Source organism: Triticum aestivum, chromosome 5B (genome assembly GCF_018294505.1).
Source record: "Triticum aestivum cultivar Chinese Spring chromosome 5B, IWGSC CS RefSeq v2.1, whole genome shotgun sequence".
Lineage (NCBI taxonomy): Eukaryota > Viridiplantae > Streptophyta > Magnoliopsida > Poales > Poaceae > Triticum > Triticum aestivum.
In genome coordinates, this window is record NC_057807.1 from 540926884 (window position 1) to 540950994 (window position 24111).

The window sequence follows — 24111 nt, forward strand, 5'->3', positions numbered from 1 at the left end:
GGAAGCTCATCCTGACTGCTAACCACCTGCAAGGAACAAAACTGTTGCTATCATCCTTTCTGGGTACTGAAACTGTCACTACTCATTACACCATTTTCTCTTCTTGTACTTTTACCTGGACAACAGTTTTGACTGCACCATGATCATGACAGGGAGTAGGAGTCAGCTGCCAAAATGATTATGAACTCATCCAAGACAGACAGCGGTGTATACTCGCGTCTTCTGTCAGTAGAATTCTCTTTGCCTGCAAGATGATGGGATCCATGAATCCATGATCGTATTCATGAACCAACCCTGATCATGATCCTCACATGTTGTGTTCAGCAGTACCCTGGACGCTATGCTATGATATGCCAGTAGTAAAGGGGAGTTGCCAGCCCATCCATTCATGCGTGTGTGGTTGAGCTCTGGCAGTTAAGCGCCGGCCCAAGAGGTTGCCACCGGCCGGCACCACCGCAAGCACATCACATCTCCATCATTATTGGCTAATTGACTAGGGCTGCTGGCTAGATGGTGCCAACAGATCTTTGTTAGTGGCAGCACTAGCTGTTAATCTTTTCCATGGCATGTTTCTGCAAGCTGATCCTTTTCTCTTTTCTTTTTGAAAAGGTGACCACTGCTGCAATGCAAGCTGATGATATGATGATACTTTGGATTGGGTTTCTTTTCTTTTTCGGCGAAAAATGATGCTCTGGTTCATGATAAGGTAACAACAGATGCTCTTGGTCCTACTAGTGATTACTATCTCCTCTAAAAGCAACAATAATATTGAGTGGTCAGTATCAGTTCTAGATAAAATACGGATAGAACTGGTCTTAATTCTCAACTGTTCCTTCTTTTAGGCAATGAATTCTCAACTGGTATGACATTCACCGCAAGATGTTAAGCGGAAGAGGTGACCGCTCACCAACTAGAATGATAAAGATTCCAATTTCATCCCTTCTCAGAGGTAAACTAACGCAATGGCTCTTCAGAACAAAAGTACAAAAACACTATACAATTGGGTAGACTAGTACTGTCCAGATCTGTGATAGAGTACAATTTTGCGCGGGTTACAGATCTGTCCTCATCTCTCTCCCTTTATTTCATAAAATATGGAATACATGCCAATTTTTGGATCATGGCACTTGCACATCACCACAGTTTAAAAGAGACCCACGGCCTTGGCTGGAGCTGCCTGTACCAACCGCATGGAGCCATGAACTAATACAAATGATGACAAATCTTAATCATCCACGCAGGATTGTTGTGATAGTCCTACTGCCATTGAGAGTGATTTGGCAACCAACTTACATTAACATTACATTAAGAAAAGTGTAGAGTGTATGCATGTACAGTCACATGCCCTTTCTCTTTGCTGTCTGAACAATCATATGTAGATTGACCAAGCTTGCTACAAAGTGAGTCTGATTGTGGTTGGTATCATATCATAATAAGATCGTATAATCATCTTTTATAAAACATGTCGAACAAACTCAGCATGAACAATCACAGCAATTGCTGCAGGCAATCTTCTGGCAATGCAATGGAATGGCTGTACCGAGCTGCACATCAACCAGCTCGTGGAAGCAACAAACAAATCATCAGTGTAAGTGGAAAAGGAAAACGGAGTAGGCACCGGCGACCTTCAGAGGAGCAGCACGGCCATGGACTTCAGCCGGCAGGACATGGCGTCGGCCTCCGCCGCCGCGTTCTCCCGGGCGATGCGGCTCCAGCTCTGCTCGCCGCCGGAGACCCGGCACGCCGTCGCGAAGTCCAGGACCTTGCCGAAGATCCTGAACATCTCCACGGCGTAGATCCTGTCCTGGCCGGCGGCGAACACCGCGTTGGAATCCATGGGCGCGTCGGGGTGCGCGGACGCCTCAGTCCAGTGGAGCAGCGGTGTCGAGCCGAGGTTCAGCTCGAACACCTTCCGCACCACCTTGTCTCTGCGGTTCGCCGGGTCACACCATGAGACGCAGAGCATGAACAGCCGGGACGCGCAGCAGACCAGCGCCGGCGTGTAGTCTCGGAGCCGCGGCGGTGGCCGGGACGTCTGGACGACGGACCATGAGCAGGCGTCGAGATGGTAGGCGACGACCGTGTCGGACTCGCAGTAGACGTAGAACATGTCGCCGCAGACGGCACCGGAACATGCCAAGCCGACGTCGGTGGGGAACCCAGCGATCTCGACCCATTTGTCGGTCACCGGATCGTATATCTCGCCGGACACGAGGGGCTCGTCCCATGGCCCTCGGCCACCCACAGCGATGAGAGCTTGCCTTGCCTGAGCTGGCTGCTTCTGTTGCCTGGAAGCCTTGCCGTGACCGTGAGCTGGGACAGTGGAATCAGTGTCCTCGTTCAGTACATCCCTGAGACGGAGCCGCCGGAGCGAGAGCCGGTGCGGGTCCTCGTACACGGCGGAGGTGCCTCCCAGCCGGAACTTGGCGCCGGCGTTGGCACGCCGGACATGCTTCTCAGCGCGGGCGTGGACAATGCTGCGACTGGCAGACATCACGAACACCCCCAGCACCGGCCGTGACCGCGCCGCCCGCATCGGGGAGGTCTTCCGCCATGCGCCGGTGAGAGGGCTGAACACCATAACTCCCTTGTGGGTCTTGGTCTTGACGGAGCCAGCACTCGACCCCCCGGAGCGGCCGCCAACAGCGTAGAGCTCGTCCCCGACGCCGGCGACGGAGAACAAGAACCTACCTTTGAGCGGGGCCGCCCCGACCCGGCGCCACCGGTGCGCGGCCACGTCGAGCGCGTGCACGGCCGTGGCGGCAGCGGACGCGCCCCAGCCACCGTCCGCCTCGACCCCGAACAGGAAAAGCCACGGCGTCGTGGCCGCGCGCGGCCCCTCTCGGCGCAGCCGCAGCAGCTGCGGCGCGACCGTGAGGTCCCTCCACCGCCTGCAGACGCAGCGCGCGGCAAGGAGCGAGGCCAGCGGCAGGCGGCTGAGCACCATCTCCAGCACGTCGTCCGGGAGCGCCGTGAGGGACGGCGCCGCATCCTCCGCCACCGCATCATCCTCGACCCGCAATGCCCGGCCGATGCGCGCGACGGCCGCGGGGCCCTTCTTCCACGAGAAGCACTGGAGCGCGGCGGGGACGCGCTGCTCCTCCCCGCCCGCCTCCGCCTCGCCGTCCCCGTCCCCGTCCGCTGGCGCGCGCCGGCGCGGGGCGGGGTCGACCTCGTCGCAGGCGCAGACGCGGCACCCGCCGGCGCCGCCGAGGGGCAGGCGGAGGCAGCTCCTCCTCCCGCCGGACCTCCCTCGGCGCCCCCCTCCGTCACGCCGCTTGGTGGCGGCCAGGGCGCCGGGGTCGTCGTCCTCGGCGCGCAGCAGGGCGGAGAGGCTGTTGCTGCCGGATCTCCGCAGCGCGGCCGCTCCAGACATGGATAGGTAGGTAGGTGGATCAGAAGAAGAGGCGGTGGTGGGCGGAGGCGGGCGCGCGGAGGTGGAGGAGGACGCCGCGGAGGAGCGCGACGAGGGCCCTGGCGAGCGAGGGGATGGAGAGCATGGCGTCGCGTCGCGGCGGCCCCCGCCCGGTGTGGTGAGGGATTGGTTCTTGGATTGGAGGATTATGTCGTCGGGGAGACGAGAGGGGAGTGGGGACGGTTAGTTGGAGTGGGGGTTGGGGAAAGTGCGGTGGGGCTCGGTTACGCAGGGGCAGGAACGGCTCGGTTACCGGTGGCGGTGGGGTGGGAATGGAAACGCGCGCGTCGGCGGGATTCACGGGGCCTTTTCCGGATGGCGCCGCGGGCTCTACTGCTGCGGTGCTGCCGGCGTGTAGCCCGTGTCCGGGAGCGAGTCGTGGTGACCGGGTGACGATGGTTTCGTCGAGGAAAAAGTCCAAACCAAACCTTGAACTCATATGGCTTAGCTAAATCAAACCCCAAAATTCCAATCCCTAAAATCAACACACTCAACTTTGGAATCCCGGCCTATTTTGAACCCTGCATCTGTTTGGCGCACTGGGAAATCAACAATCCTGACATGGATTACAGTCTAGTCTCACTGACAGTGTGACCCTACCGGTCATATCCGTCCTCCTCTGTCTCTCAAATTCCCTAATCTCTGAATTAAATGGTCAAGCTAGCACACAAGGAGCTGCAAGCTAGCACACAGTGCGGCCGGTGTTTCCCAATCCCTCAACTAAATCAGCTAGCTAGCACATAGTACGGCCGGTGTTCTCTACTGTTCTGCCGTGTTCGAGGAGATGCAGGAGCACAAGGGCAGCCGTCGGGCTCGCAGCCAAGATCAGCGAGCTGGGATGGGTCAAGCTCGAGGCCGCCATGGCCAGGCTCCAAGCAGAGAACGCCCCCGCTTGCGGGCCGAGCTTGAGGCCGCCATGTCGAGCTCGTCGAGCAGGGAGCGTCCCCGCTTGTGGGACGAGCTCGAGGCCGCCATGGCGAGCTTGTCGAGCAGGGAGCGTCCCATGCTTCGCTGGCGAGCTCCGGCTCGTCGCGAACTCTTAGACTAGGCATCCCGGGGTGGTGCTGGGGATGGGAGGACTACCGACGTGGCTGCTGGTTCTCTGGACGTGGGCGTGCGTCACCAGTGTGCTCATGATTCGAGGGGGACCTGTCGTGGCTGTTGTTGCGCTGGACGCGTGCGTGCATCGCCGATGGTGCTGGGGATGGGAGGGCCGTCGCCATGGATGCTGCTTCTCTAGACGCGAGTGGGTGCCGCCGGTGGTGCCGAGGATGGGAAGACTGTCGCCATGGCTGCTGCTTCTCTAGATGCGGGTGGGTGCCGTCGATGGTGCTTGAGATTGGAGGGGGCACCGTCGTGGCTTTTGTTGCTCTAGACGCGGGCGTGCTCGCGAACGGAGGTGGAAGATGACAGGTGGGCCTCTTTTGTCAGTGAGAGAAACAGATAATTTAATTTAGAAATTATTTATTTTCCAGGTGCCAATCAGATGCAGGGTTCAAAATAGACCGGGATTCAAAAGTTGGGTGTGCTGATTTCGAGGATGGAAAGTTTGGGGTTCGATTTAGCTAAGGCCTGCAAGTTCAAAGTTTGTTTTAGACTTTTTCCTTTCGTCGATGAGCTCAGACATGCATGGGGTTCGGCCGTGCAGGCAGGTGTACTTTTTACTACTTGCATCAACCGGTATTTTTAGGGCGTGTTTGGATGACTGCCTCGCACCTGGCTCGCACCCGCCGTGCAAATTTCAGTGTGATTGGTTCCCTGCGCGGCCTCCTCAGCTTGGCCCGGTCGATGCAAAAGGAGCCCGCTCAGCCAGGCTGAGGGGAACGTAGAAATCGGGCGTATCCGGGAGGCTGGCCATCCGCACGTCGAACGCAATCCTATTTCTCTCTCCCACGCATCCGCACACCAACCCGCCGCCGTTGCCGTCTGAGCCCCCGGCGGCGCAGCTGGTCGGAGCTCTCTCGCCCGCCATCGGTCCGAGCTCCGTCGCCGGCGCTCCTCCACGGCCACGCTGGGGGCTCGCTTCCCCGCCTCGACTCGCCGGGCTCCACCGGCGCGGCGGCGCCTTAACGCCCCCAAACTTCGCCATAGCCGCGCACACCCAGCCCTGCGGACGAGATCGATGCCTCCACCGGCCTGGTCGATTTTGTCCGTAGTTTAGACCACTCCCAATGCAAAGGTGCTTAGATGAGGTGCTAAGTGCATTAAATACCTTAGCAACTCAAGTCCCCAATGCATAGGTGCTTAGCTTGTTGTTGCTAAGCACACTTTATTTAATGAGTTAGCACCTAAAGTCTTTCATGCATTGGCCAAATTATTTCATTTAAGTGGTTTGCCTAGGTTTTCGCGCTTGGCATTGGTTCTTCCTGGGGTCACCAAAGTACTCTCTCCCCTCCTTAAATGTTGTGCCATGTCACTTTTTTGCTTATGTGGCATGCTTAGCACCTGTCCACGGTGGAGCACTGGGAAGGGCCTTATATTTTCAGTAGATCTAGCCGCTGATTCATCTATGCGCAGATGCATGTCTTTTTCGTATTTGATTTTGATGACTACCTGTAAGCTCATACCGTAGCCTTGTTCTGTATAGTTTGTGATTTGCTGTCGCGAGATGTTCTCGATTCATCTGTGATTTCTCTAGGATGATAGTTGACAACATGTAAGGTTCTGGTTATTACTGCAGTGATTCGTATATCTAATTAGTACCTGCAGTCTGATTGCTTCAGGTTTAATCCAATCTCATTAAAAGCATCTTTTATTGGAAGAAAAAAGTTCACATAATTCAACTCAAATGCAGTCTACCAAACAACATCTACTGTCTATAGCATCTCTCATGCATCCATAACATCTACACCCCCTTAGCAGCGCAATGCACACGATGAATTCACACAAGGATTCCTACCCCCGCGTCGCCAGCCCCTGGCGATACGGGGGGCGATCTACCGCCGCCGGCCTTAGGCCTCCGCTCCTCTCTCCCCCGTCCTGCCGCCGCCCGAGGCCACGCCGGCGTTGCCTGGCCAGTGACGGTAGCGGCGGGGCCCTCCCCCTCACGCGGTGGTGGCGATCTCCTGTCGTCGGCGGCGGCTCATGGATCGGCGGTGCACCGGCGGCAAGGAGCAGTGGGGCGCCCGGCGGCGAGTGTGACGGCAACGACAGCGCAGGCGCGTTCTCCCCGCGGTTGAGGAGCACCTGTGGCGGCGGCCCAGATCGAGGGCCTCGTCCGCGGGCCAGCGGATCTGGAGGGCGTCTACAGACGGGCATGGTGGGCCTGACGACGCCGGCTTAGGCACCGTGGTGGTGCCGTGGCCGGTCAGGCGGCGGCGGCCTGGATCCATCATCTAGTCCTCGGCAAAGATGGCGGCGATCTGTGCACGAGATGCTTCATGAAGGTCATTTGAACAGATCAGGGTGAAAACTTGCTTTCGGCTTACCGCCAAAGCCGGCGGTGGCGGCATTATTTTGCGACATTCCCTTCTTGAAGGCATCACCGAGGAGAGTTTCAAGGTCATTGTCTGTTACCTTCGGGGGAAATCCTAGATCAGTTGATCGGAAGATGGCGGCGTTCTTATGTCGTTCCCCCCTTGGGGCGTCGTTCTTGGAGGTGTGCACGGGCTCGAGGGACCAGCGAACCGCATATTTGGTGGAGCGGTGCTTCATCCTACACATTGATGGCGACGGATCTCGACGGCGTGACGCAGTGCATATTCGGCGTCCGATGTGCGAGGATGGACTCGTGCAGGAGGACAACGCTGTGTGGCGTCGTGGTGGCGTTGATGACAGAGAGACCTGGCATGGTAGATGCAACCGTACAACTCTGAAGATGGATTGGTGGCAGGTGGCTGCGGCGGCCTCATACCCGGCAGGCGTCCTGGTTGAGGAGTGCGCCGGACTGGTGGGTGCCCCATACCCGGCAGACATCCTGGTTGGGACCTCAGGTCATAGATGTTAGGTTTGGTTGCGAGATATGTTTGGTATTAGGCCCAGACTATCAGCATCCCTACATCAACTGGATAGGAGTAGCGACAAATGTTGCCTAGACGGTGGCTTTAGTCTTACTGTTGTATGACTTTGTATGGTCTTATGTGAATAATTAATAAAGTGGCTACATGCGTCGTCCAGATGCAGAGGCCGGGGATCCTCCTCCATTTCTAAAAAAGACAAACGATCCACACACGACGAGGTCCCCTGCACCATTGGATTGCCTCCTAATCCTATGATTGGCGATTACCATAATATGGTTATGGTTGTTGGGGAACGTAGCAGAAATTCAAAAAAATTCTACGCATCACCAAGATCAATATATGGAGAGACTAGCAACGAGAGAGAGGGGAGTGCATCTATATACCCTTGTAGATCGCGAGCTGTAACATCCCAAAGTTCTAAATTTTGAAATGTTATAAACAAATAGATTGTTTTGATTGATTGTTTGATTGTTGTGTGATTGATTGAAATTTGAAACTTTTTGAAAGTTAAATGAGAGGGGATAAAAGGACTTTCCCAAACTTTCATTTTGCATTTTATGACCTCCGTGAATTCAAATTCTTTTCATCACAAAACCCTGGAGAGAAGATGACATGACTTCTTCCATTTATTTAAATGACAAGGGGTGTTGAAAATATTTGAATTTCATTTGGAAAATATTTCCAACCCAGAAACTTTGTGCAACTCAATGATTTTCACGAGCGAAGATAAAATGAATTCTTCAAAACATATGAAATATGAGTTGGGAGTTTCAAAGAAATAAATTCAAAGTTCTTTTGAATTTATTTTTCAATTTGGAGTTATTTGAGATTTATTCAAATTATTTTTCTCCAAAAATAAAATATATGGAAAATAGCGTAACATGATTCCCTACAATAGAAAATTGGAGATAAATAAATTAGAATCATTTTGGTATTTTTAAAATGATTTTCGTTGGATTTTATTAGAGCAGCAGCAGTGTTTGATTTATCTAAATTTGTGTGGATTTTATTTGACTCTAGAAAAATGTTCAGATTGTAGAAAATCTTTTTCTGAAAATTTTGATATATAATATGTCTATAGTATGTTTTTATTTTGGTGGTTTATTTCTATTTATTGATTTTTGGAAAATGTTTTTTTTAAATATACTCTCCGCCGACTGGGCGGGCCCAGCCAAACCGGGCCAGGTCACGACCCCGCCCAGCAGCGCCGCCCCTCTCCTTCCCGAGCTGGAGTCCCGCTCGGGCACGCCGCCGTGCCGCCAGGGACGCCGTGCACCGCCCGGCCTCCTCCTGCCCTCTTCCCCACGCCACCTCCTTGCCCCTCCCCATAAAAGGCGCCGCCCCGGGCCCTTCTCCCTCTGATCGCGGCGCCGCCTCTCCCGCATCTCGCCGCGCCGCCGCGTCTCGCCTGCCGCCGCCGTCGGCGAGATCCGCCGCTGCCGCCTTGCTCCACCGCGCCACCGAGACGACGCCGTCGCCGCGCCTCGCCACCGCACCACCTCGTCGTCGCCCGCACTCGCCGGACGCCGCCACCGTCCCAACGCCGCGCTGGAGTTCGTCGCCGGCCGGATCAGTCCGCCGCTGGTTTATTTCGCCCGAGCCGGTAAATGCCGATAAAACCACCCGGTTTTATTTTATTTAGTCGGTTTATCCTCTAGATCGGTTTTTCTTATATAAACCGTTTCGTTTTTGTTATTTAGCGAACGCTTTCCGTTTAGTTAGTATCGGCGAGCAGTTTTCGTTCGTTACCGATCGGAAACGAACATTCACTTTTAGTTTTTTTTCTTTTCTGTTTGTTTTTACGTCAGGGACCTATCCGTGAATATAATTATTTACAGATTAGCCCCTTGTTTTCAAGCGCTCACAACTTTTTACTCGTTAGTCCAAATCCAACGAAACCAACGCCCACTTCTTCATTATGATCCCTCTATCCAGATAAACAACTTAAACATGTTTTTGAAAATTTAAAAGTTGAGTTTAGTTCATATTAGTTTTGAACTTTGTTTGATCATAACTTGAGTTTTATAACTCCGTTTTGAGTGATTCTTTTTGCAAATCGAAGCTCATGAGCTAAACTTTCTAATAAGGCCAAATTCACATAATTTTGGTGCTGTTAGAAATTGTTTTATGCTGCAAGAGTTATTTTCTTGGTTTTGATGTTTTCCGAGTTGTTCTCTTCGTTCTTTTCGATCTTTTGATTGATTGCTTATGTGTGGTTACTATTGATTGCTTACGATAGATTGACCGGAGTGTGACGAGTAGAAACATCAAGAGTATTGAGTGCGAATCATCTTCATCAACATTGCAGGCAAGTTCACACTTTGATCATATCCCTTATTACCCAGTTTTTATGCATTAGATCAATCCTCAAACATTGCATGATTAGGATCTAATTAAATTGTGGGTTTTGGGAAAGTAGTTGAGGTAGTACGTATTACCTGTTTTGTTTTCAAACCCTTGGGAGTTACTTCTACGTTTGCTTATTATGCCATGCTATGCTAGTAGACGTGGATTGGGTGAGTGAATTTCCATGACGGATGTGAGATTTTTAATTAATGGTTTATTTAAGGTGGCAACTTAAACACACATATGGGTGGATTGAGGCACCTGGTTACTCCAGGACTTGCCTGTCTAGGCACCTGGGTTTCCAGGACTTGCCTGTATTTCTTCAGACCGCCACCCAGGCTCAAAGGGATCATGAGATTATTCAAACTAGAAACTTCCGTGTGCAACTATAAGCCATTATGGGCTCTGGCATAGTTGATTAAGTTGTGCGAACTCTTACGGGTAGACTAGCAGATGTAGGGGAAAGTAGGTGTACCGGTCTACCCACATGTAAGGTGCTAGCACTTCCGAAAGACTATGTCTCGGTCATCCATTTCTCAAACATCATGTAGTGCGAGAAATCAAACGGAGGCGATCGAGTCTTGTGGGAAAAGTGCGCAAACCTCTGCATAGTGTACAAACTAATCATGATTAGCTGTGTCCCCAGTTATGGACATCTTGAGTATCTAGTACTTGATTTTCCTGTGAATCTCATCATGTTACTTTAATTAATATTGTTGGGTTTTAATGAGTACTTTTAATTGGGATTGAGAATGCTGTCAACCATTCTCAATGTTTAACAACCACCATGATAGTTAAATAAATTTATTTTTTTGCAGTAGGGAAAAATTGGCTTTACGCAAAACTGTAACCATAGAGCTTTTCCACCAGCCAAATATGCATGTAGTGATAGCCTTTATTCATCATTGCTCTATGGTGTGAATTTGCCAGTACATTCAATGTACTGACCCTCTGTGGCTGCAACGTCTCATGTTGCAGGATCTTATGACGAGTAAGTGATACGTTAGGGTTACGATTTCCTATACTCAACTTTGCCGTTGGTGTTTATGGGAATCCACAACCTTGTTGCTTCCACTATTTTGGATTGAGGTAATAGTATTTACGTTACTTTATACATGTGATTTACCTCTGTTATAAATCCTTGAGTACTGTGTGTGTCAGCATACCGATCCAGGGATGACACGTAAGCACAGAGACTTGACCGTCTGAGGTCGGGTCGCTACAAGATGGTATCAGAGCACATGTTGACTGTAGGATGTGACCCTAGAAACTAGCAAGCCCATAGGAATGATTTTTTTCTACAACTTTCTTTTCAAAAGAATCTTTTACCTCTCTTCTCTTCTAAGCTTATTCAAATATTCCCTTTTAGTGAGACCATACCCCTTTTCCCTCTTTGACCCCTCGAAGATTCGACTGATGACCACTCCAAGAAGGACCAGATATCGTACAACTAAGACCATACGGAATGAAGAGGATTTTACCATACTTTATGATAATGGAAACTGCAACAGTTGAAGACTCCGAAGACTAGGAGAATTTGAAGGCTTTAAAGAATTTCCATATTTGTATGACCTAGAAAGGCTACCCTTATGGAACTTGACAGACTATGAAGCTGTCAATACCCGAGATAAAGGTGTATCGGAGAAAGACCTGAACATGGAGCATTAGAACTCAAGGTTTTGTCAAGAAAGCCCCAAGACAGGAAATATCAACTATGGAATGATAGCTCATGGAAATGACAAGAGCAGAAACATGGACATTCATGATGTTATCGTTCGCCTATGCTATTATCACCGGGCTAAGTTAAGCATGCAGATGCATGGTAGGATTGGATGGTAGAAGGCTGATGGAGCATCTGTCAGGAAAGGATGCAGTTTTAACCTTAGCTGGTGTATCACCAGGATCTGGAGTATTACATCAAGAAGTTTAAGATGGATATGGAGGAAGCTATATTTGACAAGGAAGTATTTCATGAAGAACTCAGGAACCAGAAGATGAAGTAGCCAAGCTGGAGGAGCAAAACCTCGACATGCCGGAGATCCGTCAAGAACTGAAGGACAGTAGGGCATGTCTCATGCCAAGGATGTTGAAAACCCAGAAGTTTGGAACGCAACTCCAGAAATACTAAAGGATTTCATGAGAGACTTCGCGTCAACAGAGATGATTTGGCGAAAGAACTTGAGAAGGACAAGCATGATAGGAAGAAGCCATCGGATACATGACCAAGACTTGAAGAGTTTGATGACGTTGAGATCTGTAGACCATTAGAAGACCAAACCCCTGTTTTATACCTACGTTAGATGCGACGTTTGTGAGCTGTCATTTGTTTGATGTTTTCCGACAGCCACAATAAAACTGTCTTTTCAAAACTATTGTTTGTACTGTGTGCATCCCTCTCGATCTCTCTTATCCCACCCCAAACCCATGGACCCAATAGAAGATGAATGGAGATGAGCTTATATTTTCTGGATCGATGAGTCAATTGGAGACGGACCGATGGATTCAGAACATGGAGGATCACTTGGAGAATAACCCTATAACCGGAAAGGATATGACCCAACATGCTCTTCAGTGTTTTGAAAGAGGTGCTGCTACTTGGTGGAGGATGTACCAAACCATCAATGGATGGCAAAGAGTAACCACTTGGGAAGAATTTAAGTTGACTCTGCAAAGATCCCGGTTTGTGTCCCAGAAGTTGAAGCCTTACGGAAAAGATATGAAGAAACCTTGTGCATGTAAGATTTGTGGAGAAATAGGACACAAACATAAAGAAAACAAGGACGAATACCCTCATAAGCGGAGGATTTCCAAAGGAGTTAGCAGAGAATCTCAGGGAACTTCGGTTGGAGAATGTTCCCAAAGGTTTTTTTGCAGCAATGGAAGTTCAGTCTACATTGTTGGGAAAAGATCGGTGAAGCTCAGAAGGATGACAAAGAGATTGTTGAGATAAAAGAGAGGATGAGCAAAGGAAAGTCCAAAAGGTTTTCGTAAGGATGAGCACGACACCTTATGGTTCGAGGAACGTGTATATGTTCCCAGTAATACAAAGATCATGAAGTAAATACTTTAGGAGGCTCATGACTCACCATACTCGATTCACCTTGGAAACACCAAGATGTATTTGGATTTGAAGGAGCGTTTCTGGTGGACTAGTATGAAGAAGGATATTGCGGAGTATGTAGTCGTAGTGATGTATGTCAGAGAGTAAAGGCAGAGCATTAGAAGCCAGTAGAATTACTGCAGCCTATGCCGATACCTGAATGGAAGTGGGATAAGCTTGGCATGGATTTCATTACCGGATTTCCCAGAACCGAACAAGATATGATTCTATCTGGGTAGTAGTTGATTCGATTGACCAAAGTGGCTCACTTTATCCCAGTGAAAACCACCTATACAAGTGAGAAGTTGGCCAAGATATATTTGACCAGGATTGTATGTCTGCATGGAGTTCTGAGGACCATCGCATAAGATAGAGGAACACAGTTTACCTCAAAGTTTTGGAATCAGCTGCACCAGACTTTGGGTACTAGGCTAGAGTTCAGTACAGCCTTTCATCCGCAGACAGATGGATAAATCGAGAGAGTCAATCAGATTCTGGAGGACATGTTGAGAGCGTGTGCACTAGATTATGGATCTAGTAGTGATGATAATCTACCTTACGTGGAGTTCTCATACAACAACAGTTACCCAACCAGTTTGAAGATGGCCCCTTTTGAAGCTTTGTATGGGAGAAGGAGCCAGACACTATTGCTGTGGGATGAAGTTGGAGACCGTCAGTTGTTTGGACCAAATGTGATGAAGGACAGAATGTAAAGTTGATTCGAGATAGACTGAAGGTAGCTCAGTCCTGGCAGAAGAGTATTGCAGACTAAAAAACGCAAGGAGGTAGTCTATGAAATTGGAGACAGAGCATGTCTTCGTGTGTCCCCTCTGCGAGGAGTTAAACAATTTGGAGTTAAGGGAAAGTTAGCCCCGAGATTTGTAGGACCATACCGAGTTTTGGAGCGTATGGGAGAAGTGGCCAACAAGTTGGAGTCACCCGAAGCACTGTCAGGAGTTCATGATGTGTTTCACGTTTCCTAGTTGAAGAAGTTCCATGCAGAGATGGCCAATATTCCCCTGTAAGGACGCTTGACCCTGGAAAGGATAATGATGTTCCACAAAGTGGAGTATGGACTTCATAAGTATAAGTTTTTATCTTGGTATGTGGGACATCCCACGAGGATGAAGAGATGTATTACTATTGGATATAAAGAAGGTATGATGTTGGAAATAGGGATCAATGGAAATTCCATGATGAGTCTGAGTAATCATGTCCTAGTTTGGTGCCAATAGAAGGATGGAAGATAGTACAATTGGATGGAAGTTGGAAGTTGGAATAATGATCAGTTGCCCCGATGATGAGCTCAAGGTTTACAAGTGATGAGATGGGCCATAACCCACAGGCCCCAGGACCTGCCAAGAAGCAAGCACGCTCTTGCTGAAGGAAAAAACCCGAAAGAAGTTACGACTTTATCAACTGACGATTTTATTGGAGTAACGCAAAACCTGAGAGTTGTGAAGGAACGATAGTTGTTTGTTTGGCTTGCAGAATCAATGGATTTATCCGAACTTGGTTCGTTGACAAGAGAAATTCTGCAATGCTTGTGAGGATGACCGAGTGTTAGAATGCGAGATCCGCTAAACCATGTACAAGGTAATGATTTGGGTGCGGGATGGATTGATCACCATACCGACTTACTCTTATTATTCGCCTTGTTATATGGAATGGTAAATCTGAGTGACTTACCTATAGTAGAGAGACGACGATCAAAACCTTCTTTGGACCTTAGAATGGTATAAGTATTTTCCCTTGTACACGGCAGCTGTTGCCAAATGTAGGTCATACGGTGAGGTTCAGCCAAGACCCGTTTTCTACAGGAGAAACCATAAATTGTTGACCACCAGGAGATATCGATAGTTGTTTAGTATCGGCGCCAGACCCGTCAGCTAAGAAGATCCAGTCTTGAAGGACCTTACCAAGATGAAAGGACAGAAGAATTGCGGTAAAGCTTATGCCACCACCGGAAGAGCCCAGAGAAGGAATTATCCAGAGGATCTAAGAAGATCGACACTCCCAACAATAAGGATGGAGTATATGAGTTTTGATGGAACCGTAACCATGCTTCTAAGGGTGGTAGCACCCGAAACCCCTGGAGACGATCGATGGATTTTTGAGAAGACCCCAAACCCTAACCTATTTTTTGCTAGCCTCTCCGAATCTCGAGTACGAGATTCATTTTAAGGGTGGTAGGTTTGTAAAATCCCAAAATTCTAAATTTTGGAATGTTATAAACAAATAGATTGTTTTGATTGATTTTTTGATTGTTGTGTGATTGATTGAAATTTGAAACTTTTTGAAAGTTAAATGAGAGGGGATAAAAGGACTTTCCCAAACTTTCATTTTGCATTTTATGACCTCCGTGAATTCAAATTCTTTTCATCACAAAACCCTGGAGAGAAGATGACATGACTTCTTCCATTTATTTAAATGACAAGGGGTGTTGAAAATATTTGAATTTCATTTGGAAAATATTTCCAACCCAGGAACTTTATGCAACTCAATGATTTTCACGAGCGAAGATAAAGTGAATTCTTCAAAACATATGAAATATGAGTTGGGAGTTTCAAAGAAATAAATTCAAAGTTCTTTTGAATTTATTTTTCAATTTGGAGTTATTTGAGTTTTATTCAAATTATTTTTCTCCAAAAATAAAATATATGGAAAATAGGGTAACATGATTCCCTACAACAGAAAATTGGAGATAAATAAATTAGAATCATTTTGGTATTTTTAAAATGATTTTCGTTGGATTTTATTAGAGCAGCAGCAGTGTTTGATTTATCTAAATTTGTGTGGATTTTATTTTACTCTAGAAAAATATTCAGATTGTAGAAAATCTTTTTCTAAAAATTTTGATATATAATATGCCTATAGTATGTTTTTATTTTGGTGGTTTATTTCTATTTATTGATTTTTGGAAAATGTTTTTTTTAAATATACTCTCTGCCGACTGGGCGGGCCCAGCCAAACCGGGCTAGGTCACGACCCAGCCCAGCAGCGCCGCCCCTCTCCTTCCCGAGCGGGAGTCCCGCTCGGGCACGCCGCCGCGCCGCCAGGGACGCCGTGCGCCGCCAGGGACGCCGTGCGCCGCCCGGCCTCTTCCTGCCCCCTTCCTCACGCCACCTCCTCGCCCCTCCCCATAAAAGGCGCCGCCCCGGGCCCTTCTCCCTCTGATCGCGCCGCCGCCTCTCCCGCATCTCGCCGTGCCGCTGCGTCTCGCCTGCCGCCGCCGTCGGCGAGATCCGCCGCTGCCGCCTTGCTCCACCGCGCCACCGAGACGACGCCGTCGCCACGCCTCGCCACCGTGCCACCTCGTCGTCGCCCGCACTCGCCGGACGCCGCCACCGTCCCAACGCCGCGCTGGAGTTCATCGCTGGCCGGATCCGTCCGCCGCTGGTTTATTTCGCCCGAGCTGGTAAAAGTCGATAAAACCGCCCGGTTTTATTTTATTTAGTCGGTTTATCCTCTAGATCGGTTTTTCTTATATAAACCATTTTGTTTCTGTTATTTAGCGAACGCTTTCCTTTTAGTTAGTATCGGCGAGTAGTTTTCGTTCGTTACCGATCGGAAACGAACGTTCACTTTTAGTTTTTTTCTTTTTCTGTTTGTTTTTACGTCAGGGACCTATCCGTGAATATAATTATTTACAGATTAGCCCCTGGTTTTCAAGCACTCACAACTTTTTACTCGTTAGTCCAAATCCAACAAAACCAACGCCCACTTCTTCGTTATGATTCCCTCTATCCAGATAAACAACTTAAACATGTTTTTTGAAATTTAAAAATTGAGTTTAGTTCAGATTAGTTTTGAACTTTGTTTGATCATAACTTGAGTTTTATAACTCCATTTTGAGTGATTCTTTTTGCAAATCGAAGCTCTTGAGCTAAACTTTCTGATAAGGCTAAATTCACATAATTTTGGTGCTGTTAGAAATTGTTTTATGCTGCAAGAGTTATTTTCTTGGTTTTGATGTTTTCCGAGTTGTTCTCTTTGTTCTTTCCGATCTTTTGATTGATTGCTTATGTGTGGTTACTATTGATTGCTTACGATAGATTGACCGGAGTGTGACGAGTAGAAACATCAAGAGTATTGAGTGCAAATCATCTTCATCAACATCATATCCCTTATTACCCAGTTTTTATGCATTAGATCAATCCTCAAACATTGCATGATTAGGATCTAATTAAATTGTGGGTTTTGGGAAAGTAGTTGAGGTAGTACCTATTACCTGTTTTGTTTTCAAGTTACTTCTACGTTTGCTTATTATGCCATGCTATGCTAGTAGACGTGGATTGGGTGAGTGAATTTCCATGACGGATGTGAGATTTTTAATTAATGGTTTATTTAAGGTGGCAACTTAAACACACATCTGGGTGGATTGAGGCACCTGGTTACTCCAGGACTTGCCTGTCTAGGCACCTGGGTTTCCAGGACTTGCCTGTATTTCTTCGGACCGCCACCCAGGCTCAAAGGGATCATGAGATTATTCAAACTAGAAACTTCCGTGTGCAACCACAAGCCATTATGGGCTCTGGCATAGTTGATTAAGTTGTGCGAACTCTTACGGGTAGACTAGCAGATGTAGGGGAAAGTAGGTGTACCGGTCTACCCACATGTAAGGTGCTAGCACTTCCGAAAGACTATGTCTCGGTCATCCGTTTCTCAAACATCATGTAGTGCGAGAAATCAAACGAAGGCGATCGAGTCTTGTGGGAACGCAAACCTGTGCAGAGTGTACAAACTCATCTTGAGTATCTAGTACTTGATTTTCCTGTGAATCTCATCATGTTACTTTAATTAATATTGTTGGGTTTTAATGAGTACTTTTAATATTCTCAATGTTTAACAACCACCATGATAGTTAAATAAATATGCATGTAGTGATAGCCTTTATTCATCATTGCTCTATGGTGTGAATTTGCCAGTACATTCAATGTACTGACCCTCTGTGGCTGCAACGTCTCATGTTGCAGGATCTTACGACGAGTAAGTGATACGTTAGGGTTACGATTTCCTATACTCAACTTTGCCGTTGGTGTTTATGGGAATCCACAACCTTGTTGCTTCCGCTATTTTGGATTGAGGTAATAGTATTTACGTTACTTTATACATGTGATTTACCTCTGTTATAAATCCTTGAGTACTGTGTGTGTTAGCATACTGATCCAGGGATGACACGTAAGCACAGAGACTTGACCGTTTGAGGTCGGGTCGCTAGATGAGCGGAAGCGTTCAAGAGAACTGGGTTGATGGAGTCGTACTCGTCGTGATCCTAATCACCGATGATCCTAGCGCCGAACGGACGGCACCTCCGCGTACAACACACATACGGTTGGGAAGACGTCTCCTCCTTCTTGATCCAGCAAGGGGAAGGAGAGGTTGATAGAGATCCAGCAGCACGACGGCGTGGTGGTGGAAGCAGCGGCGATCTCGGCAGGGCTTCGCCAAGCTCAGCGAGAGGGAGAGGTGTCACGGGAGGGAGAGAGAATCGCCAGGGGCTAGGGTGCGGCTGCCCTCCCTCCCCTCCCACTATATATAGGGCCCCTAGGGGGGGCGCCGGCCCTAGGAGATCCCATTTCCAAGGGGGTGGCGGCCAAGGGGGGAAACTTGCCCCCCAAGCCAAGTGGGGCGCCCCCACCCCTAGGGTTTCCAACCCTAGGCAAAGGGGGAGGCCCAAGGGGGGCGTACCAGCCCACCAGGGGCTGGTTCCCTTCCCACTTCAGCCCATGTGTCCCTCCGGGATAGATGGCCCTACCTGGTGGACCCCCGGGACCCTTCGGTGGTCCCGGTGACCCCCGAAACTTTCCCGATGGCCGAAACTGGACTTCCTATATACAAATCTTTACCTTCGGACCATTCGGGAACACCTCGTGACGTCCGGGATCTCATCCGGGACTCCGAACAACTTTCGGGTTACCGCATACTAATATCTCTACAACCCTAGCGTCACCGAACCTTAAGTGTGTAGACCCTACGAGTTCAGGAACCATGCAGACATGACCGAGACAACTCTCCGGCCAATAACCAACAGCGGGATCTGGATACCCATGTTGTCTCCCACATGTTCCATGATGATCTCATCGGATGAACCACGATGTCAAGGATTCAATCAATCCCGTATACAATTCCCTTTGTCTACCGGTATAGTACTTGCCCGAGATTCAATCGTCGGTATGTCGATACCTTATTCAATCTCGTTACCGGCAAGTCTCTTTACTCGTTCCGTAACACATCATCCCGTGATCAACTCCTTGATCACATTGTGCACATTATGATGATGTCCTACCGAGTGGGCCCAGAGATACCTCTCCATCACACGGAGTGACAAATCCCAGTCTCGATTCGTGCCAACCCAACAAACACTTTCGGAGATACCCGTAGTGCACCTTTATAGCCACCCAGTTACGTTGTGACGTTTGGTACACCCAAAGCATTCCTACGGTATCCGGGAGTTGCACAATCTCATGGTCTAAGGAAAAGATACTTGACATTTAGAAAAGCTTTAGCATACAAACTACACGATCTTGTGCTAGGCTTAGGATTGGGTCTTGTCCATCACATCATTCTCCTAATGATGTGATCACGTTATCAATGACATCCAATGTCCATGGTCAGGAAACCTTAACCATCTATTGATCAACGAGCCAGTCAACTAGAGGCTCACTAGGGACATGTTGTGGTCTATGTATTCACACGTGTATTGCGGTTTCCGGTCAATACAATTATAGCATGAATAGTAGACAATTATCATGAACAAGGAAATACAATAATAACCATTTTATTATTGCCTCTAGGGCATATTTCCAACAGTCTCCCACTTGCACTAGAGTCAATAATCTAGTTCACATCACTATGTGATTGTAATGAATCGACACCCATGGGGTTTGATCATATCTCGCTTGTGAGAGAGGTTATTAGTCAACGGATCTGAACCTTTCAGATCCGTGTGTGCTTTGCAAATCTCTATCTCATCTCCTAGATGCAGCTACCACGCTCTATTTGGAACTATTCCAAATAACTGTTCTACTATACGAATCCGGTTTACTACTCAGAATAATCCGGATTAGTGTCAAAGTTTGCATCGGCATAACCCTTTACGACGAACTCTTTTTCCACCTCCATAATCGAGAAAATTCCTTAGTCTACTAGTTACTAAGGATAAGTTTGACCGATGTAATGTGATCCATTCCTGGATCACTCTTGTACCCCTTGACTGACTCATGGTAAGGCACACTTCCGGTGCGGTACACAGCATAGCATACTATAGAGTCTACGTCTGAAGCATAGGGGACGACCTTCGTCATTTCTCTCTTTTCTGCCGTGGTCATGTCTTGAGTCTTACTCAATACTCACACCATATAACACAGCCAAGAACTCCTTCTTTGCTGATCTATTTTGGACTCCTTCAAAATCTTGTCACGGTATGTATTCATTTGAAAGTACTATTAAGCATTTTGATCTATCTTTATAGATCTTGATGCTCAATGTTCAAGTAGCTTAATCCAGGTTTTTCATTGGAAATCACTTTTCAAATAACCCTATATGCTTTCCAGAAATTCTACATCATTTCCGATCAACAATATGTCAACAACATATACTCATCAGGAATGCTATAATGCTTCTTTGGAAATACAAGTTTCTCATAAACTTTGTATAAACCCAAATCTTTGATCATCTCATCAAAGTGTATATTCCAACTCCGATATGCTTACTCCAGTCCTTATAAGGATTGCTGGAGTTTTGCATACTTGTTAGCATCTTTTAGGATTGACAAAACTTTCTGGTTGTATCACATACAACCTTTCCTCAAAAAATCGTCGAGGAAACAATGTTTTGACATCCTATCTGCAAGATTTCATAAATAATGCAGTAACTGCTAATATAATTCCAACAGACTCTTAGCATCACTATGAGTGAGAAAGTCTCATCGTAGTCAACTCCTTGAACTTGTTGGAAAACATCTTAGCGACAAGTCGAGCTTTCTTAATGTTGACAAATACCATCATTGTCCGTCTTTCTTTTAAAATCCATCTGTACCCGACAGCCTTACGACCATCAAGTAGTTCTTCCAAAGTCCACACTTTGTTTTCATACATGGATCCTCTCTCGGATTTTATGGCCTCTAGCCATTTGTCGGAATCCGGGCCCACCATCGCTTCTCCATAGCTCGTAGGTTCATTGTTGTCTAACAACATGACCTCCAAGATAGGATTACCGTACCACTCCGAAGCAGTACGCGTCCTTGTCGTCGTACGAGGTTCGGTAGTGACTTGATCCGAAGCTTCATGATCACTATCATCAGCTTCCACTTCAATTGGTGTAGGTGCCACAGGAACAACTTCCTGTGCCCTGCTACACACTAGTTGTAGTGACGGTTCAATAACCATATCAAGTCTCCACCATCCTCCCACTCAATTCTTTCGAGAGAAACTTTTTCTCGAGAAAGGACCCGTTTCTAGAAACAATTACTTTTGCTTCCGGATCTGAGATAGAAGGTATACCCAACTATTTTTGGGTGTCCTATGAAGATGTATTTATCCGCTTTGGGTTCGAGCTTATCAGGATGAAACTTTTTCACATAAGCGTCGCAGCCCCAAACTTTCAAGAAACGACAGCTTAGGTTTCTCTAAACCATAGTTCATATAGTGTCATCTCAACGGAATTACGTGGTGCCCTATTTAAAATGAATGCGGTTGTCTCTAATGCCTAACCCATGAACGATAGTGGGAATTCGATAAGAGACATCATGGTATGCACCATATCCAATAGGGTGCAGCTATGATGTTCGGACACACCATCACACTATGGTGTTCCAGGAGGTGTTAGTTGTGAAACAATTTCCACAATGTCTCAATTGTGTACCGAACTCGCAACTCAGATATTCATCTCTATGATCATATCATAGAGATTTTATCCTCTTGTCACGAAGATCTTCAACTTCACTCTGAAATTACTTGAACCTTTCAATAATTCAGACTTGTGTTTCATCAAGTAAACATACTCAGCATCTACTCAAATCATCTGTGAAGTAAGAACATAATGATATCCACTGCGTGCCTCAGCACTCATTGGACTGCACACATCAAAATGTATTACTTCCAACAAGTTGCTTTCTTGTTCCATCTTACTGAAAATGAGGCTTTTCAGTCATCTTGGCCATGTGGTATGATTTGCATGTCTCAAGTGATTCAAAATCAAGTGAGTCCAAACGATCCATCTGCATGGAGTTTCTCCATGCATACATACCAATAGACATGGTTCGCATGTCTCAAACTTTTCAAAAAATGAGTGAGTCCAAAGATCCATCAACATGGAGCTTCTTCATGCGTCTTATACCAATATGACTTACATGGCAGTGCCACAAGCAGGTGGTACTATCGTTACTATCTTATATCTTTTGGCATGAACATGTGTATCACTACGATCGAGATTCAATAAACCATTCTTTTAGGTGCAAGACCATTGAAGGTATTATTCAAATAAATAGAGTAACCATTATTCTCCTTAAATGAATAACCGTATTGCAATAGACATAATCCAATCATGTCTATGCTCAACGCAAACACCAAATAACAATTATTTAGGTTTAACACCAATCTCGGTGGTAGACAGAGCAGGCGATGCTCACATCAACCTTGGAAACACTTCCAACACACATCATCATCTCACCTTTAGTTAGTCTCTGTTTATTCCGTAGCTCTTTTATTTCGAGTTACTAACACTTAGCAACCGAACCGGTATCTTAATACCCTGATGCTACTAGGAGTACTAGTAAAGTACACATTTAATTCAATGTATATCCAATATACTTCTGTCAACCTTGCCAGCCTTCTCATCTACCAAGTATCTAGGGTAGTTCTACTTCAGTGATCGTTCCCTCATTACAAAAGCACTTAGTCTCGGGTTTGGGTTCAACCCTGGGTTTCTTCACTGGTGCAGCAACTGATTTGCCATTTCATGAAGTACCCCTTCTTGCCCTTGCCCTTCTTGAAACTAGTGGTTTCACTAACCATCAACGATTGATGCCCCTTCTTGATTTCTACTTTTGCGGTGTCAAACATCGTGAATATTTCAAGGATCATCATATCTATCCCTGATATGTTATAGTTCATCATGAAGCTCTAGTAGCTTGGTGGCAATGTCTTTGGAGAAACATCACTATCTCATCTGGAAGATTAACTCCCACTTGATTCAAGTGATTGTTGTACCCAGACAATCTGAGTACAAGTTCAACGATTGAGCTTTTCTCCCTTAGTTTGTAGGCCAAGAAGCTCATCGGAGGTCTTATACCTCTTGACGTGGGCACGAGCCTGAAATCCCAATTTCAGCTCTTGGAACATCTCATATGTTCTGCAACATTTCAAAAATGTCTTCGGTGCCTCAATTCTAAACCATTTAACATTACCCACTGAACTATCACGTAGTCATCAAAACGTGTATGTCAGATGTTCGCAACATCCACAAACGACGTTCGAGGTTCAGCACACCGAGCGGTGCATTAAGAACATAAGCCTTCTACGCAACAATGAGGACAATCCTCAGTTTACGGACCCAGTCCGCATAATTGCTACTATCAACTTTCAACTATATTTTCTCTAGGAACATATCTAAAACAGTAGAACTAAAGCGCGAGCTATGACATAATTTGCAAAGACCTTTTGACTATGTTCAGGATAATTAAGTTCATCTAATGAACTCCCACTCAGATAGACATCCCTCTAGTCATCTAAGTGATACATGATCCGAGTCAACTAGGCCGTGTCCGATCATCACGTGAGACGGACTAGTCACCATCGGTGAACATCTTCATGTTGATCGTATCCACTATACGACTCATGTTCGACCTTTCGGCCTCTTGTGTTCCGAGGCCATGTCTATACATGCTAGGCTCGTCAAGTCAACCTAAGTGTTTCGCGTGTGTAAATCTGGCTTACACCTGTTGTATGTGAACGTTAGAATCTATCACACCCAATCATCACATGGTGCTTCGAAACAACGAACTTTCGCAACGGTGCACAGTTAGGGGGAACACTTTCTTGAAATTATTATGAGGGATCATCTTATTTACTACCGTCGTTCTAAGCAAATAAGATGCATAAACATGATAAACATCACATGCAATCAAAAAGTGACATGATATGGCCAATATCATTTTGCTCCTTCTGATCTCCATCTTCGGGGCTCCATGATCATCATCGTCACCGGCATGACACCATGATCTCCATCATCATGATCTCCATCATCGTGTCTCCATGAATTTGTCTCGCCAACTATTACTTCTACTACTA

General features: G+C 47.1%; 1 protein-coding gene across 1 annotated transcript; it reads right to left on the reverse strand.

The window, feature by feature from the left end:
- Window positions 1-1221: 1221 nt before the first annotated feature.
- On the reverse strand, window positions 1222-3678 carry LOC123113048 (F-box/kelch-repeat protein At5g42350). Its single transcript, XM_044534156.1, has one exon. It carries the CDS (start codon window positions 3374-3376, stop codon window positions 1628-1630), a length of 1749 nt encoding a protein of 582 aa, XP_044390091.1. The 5' UTR covers window positions 3377-3678; the 3' UTR covers window positions 1222-1627.
- Window positions 3679-24111: the final 20433 nt, after the last annotated feature.

Excerpts from the sequence above, each read along its gene's own strand:
- LOC123113048 (XM_044534156.1), bottom strand. The coding sequence starts at position 3,376 with ATGTCTGGAGCGGCCGCGCTGCGGAGATCCGGCAGCAACAGCCTCTCC.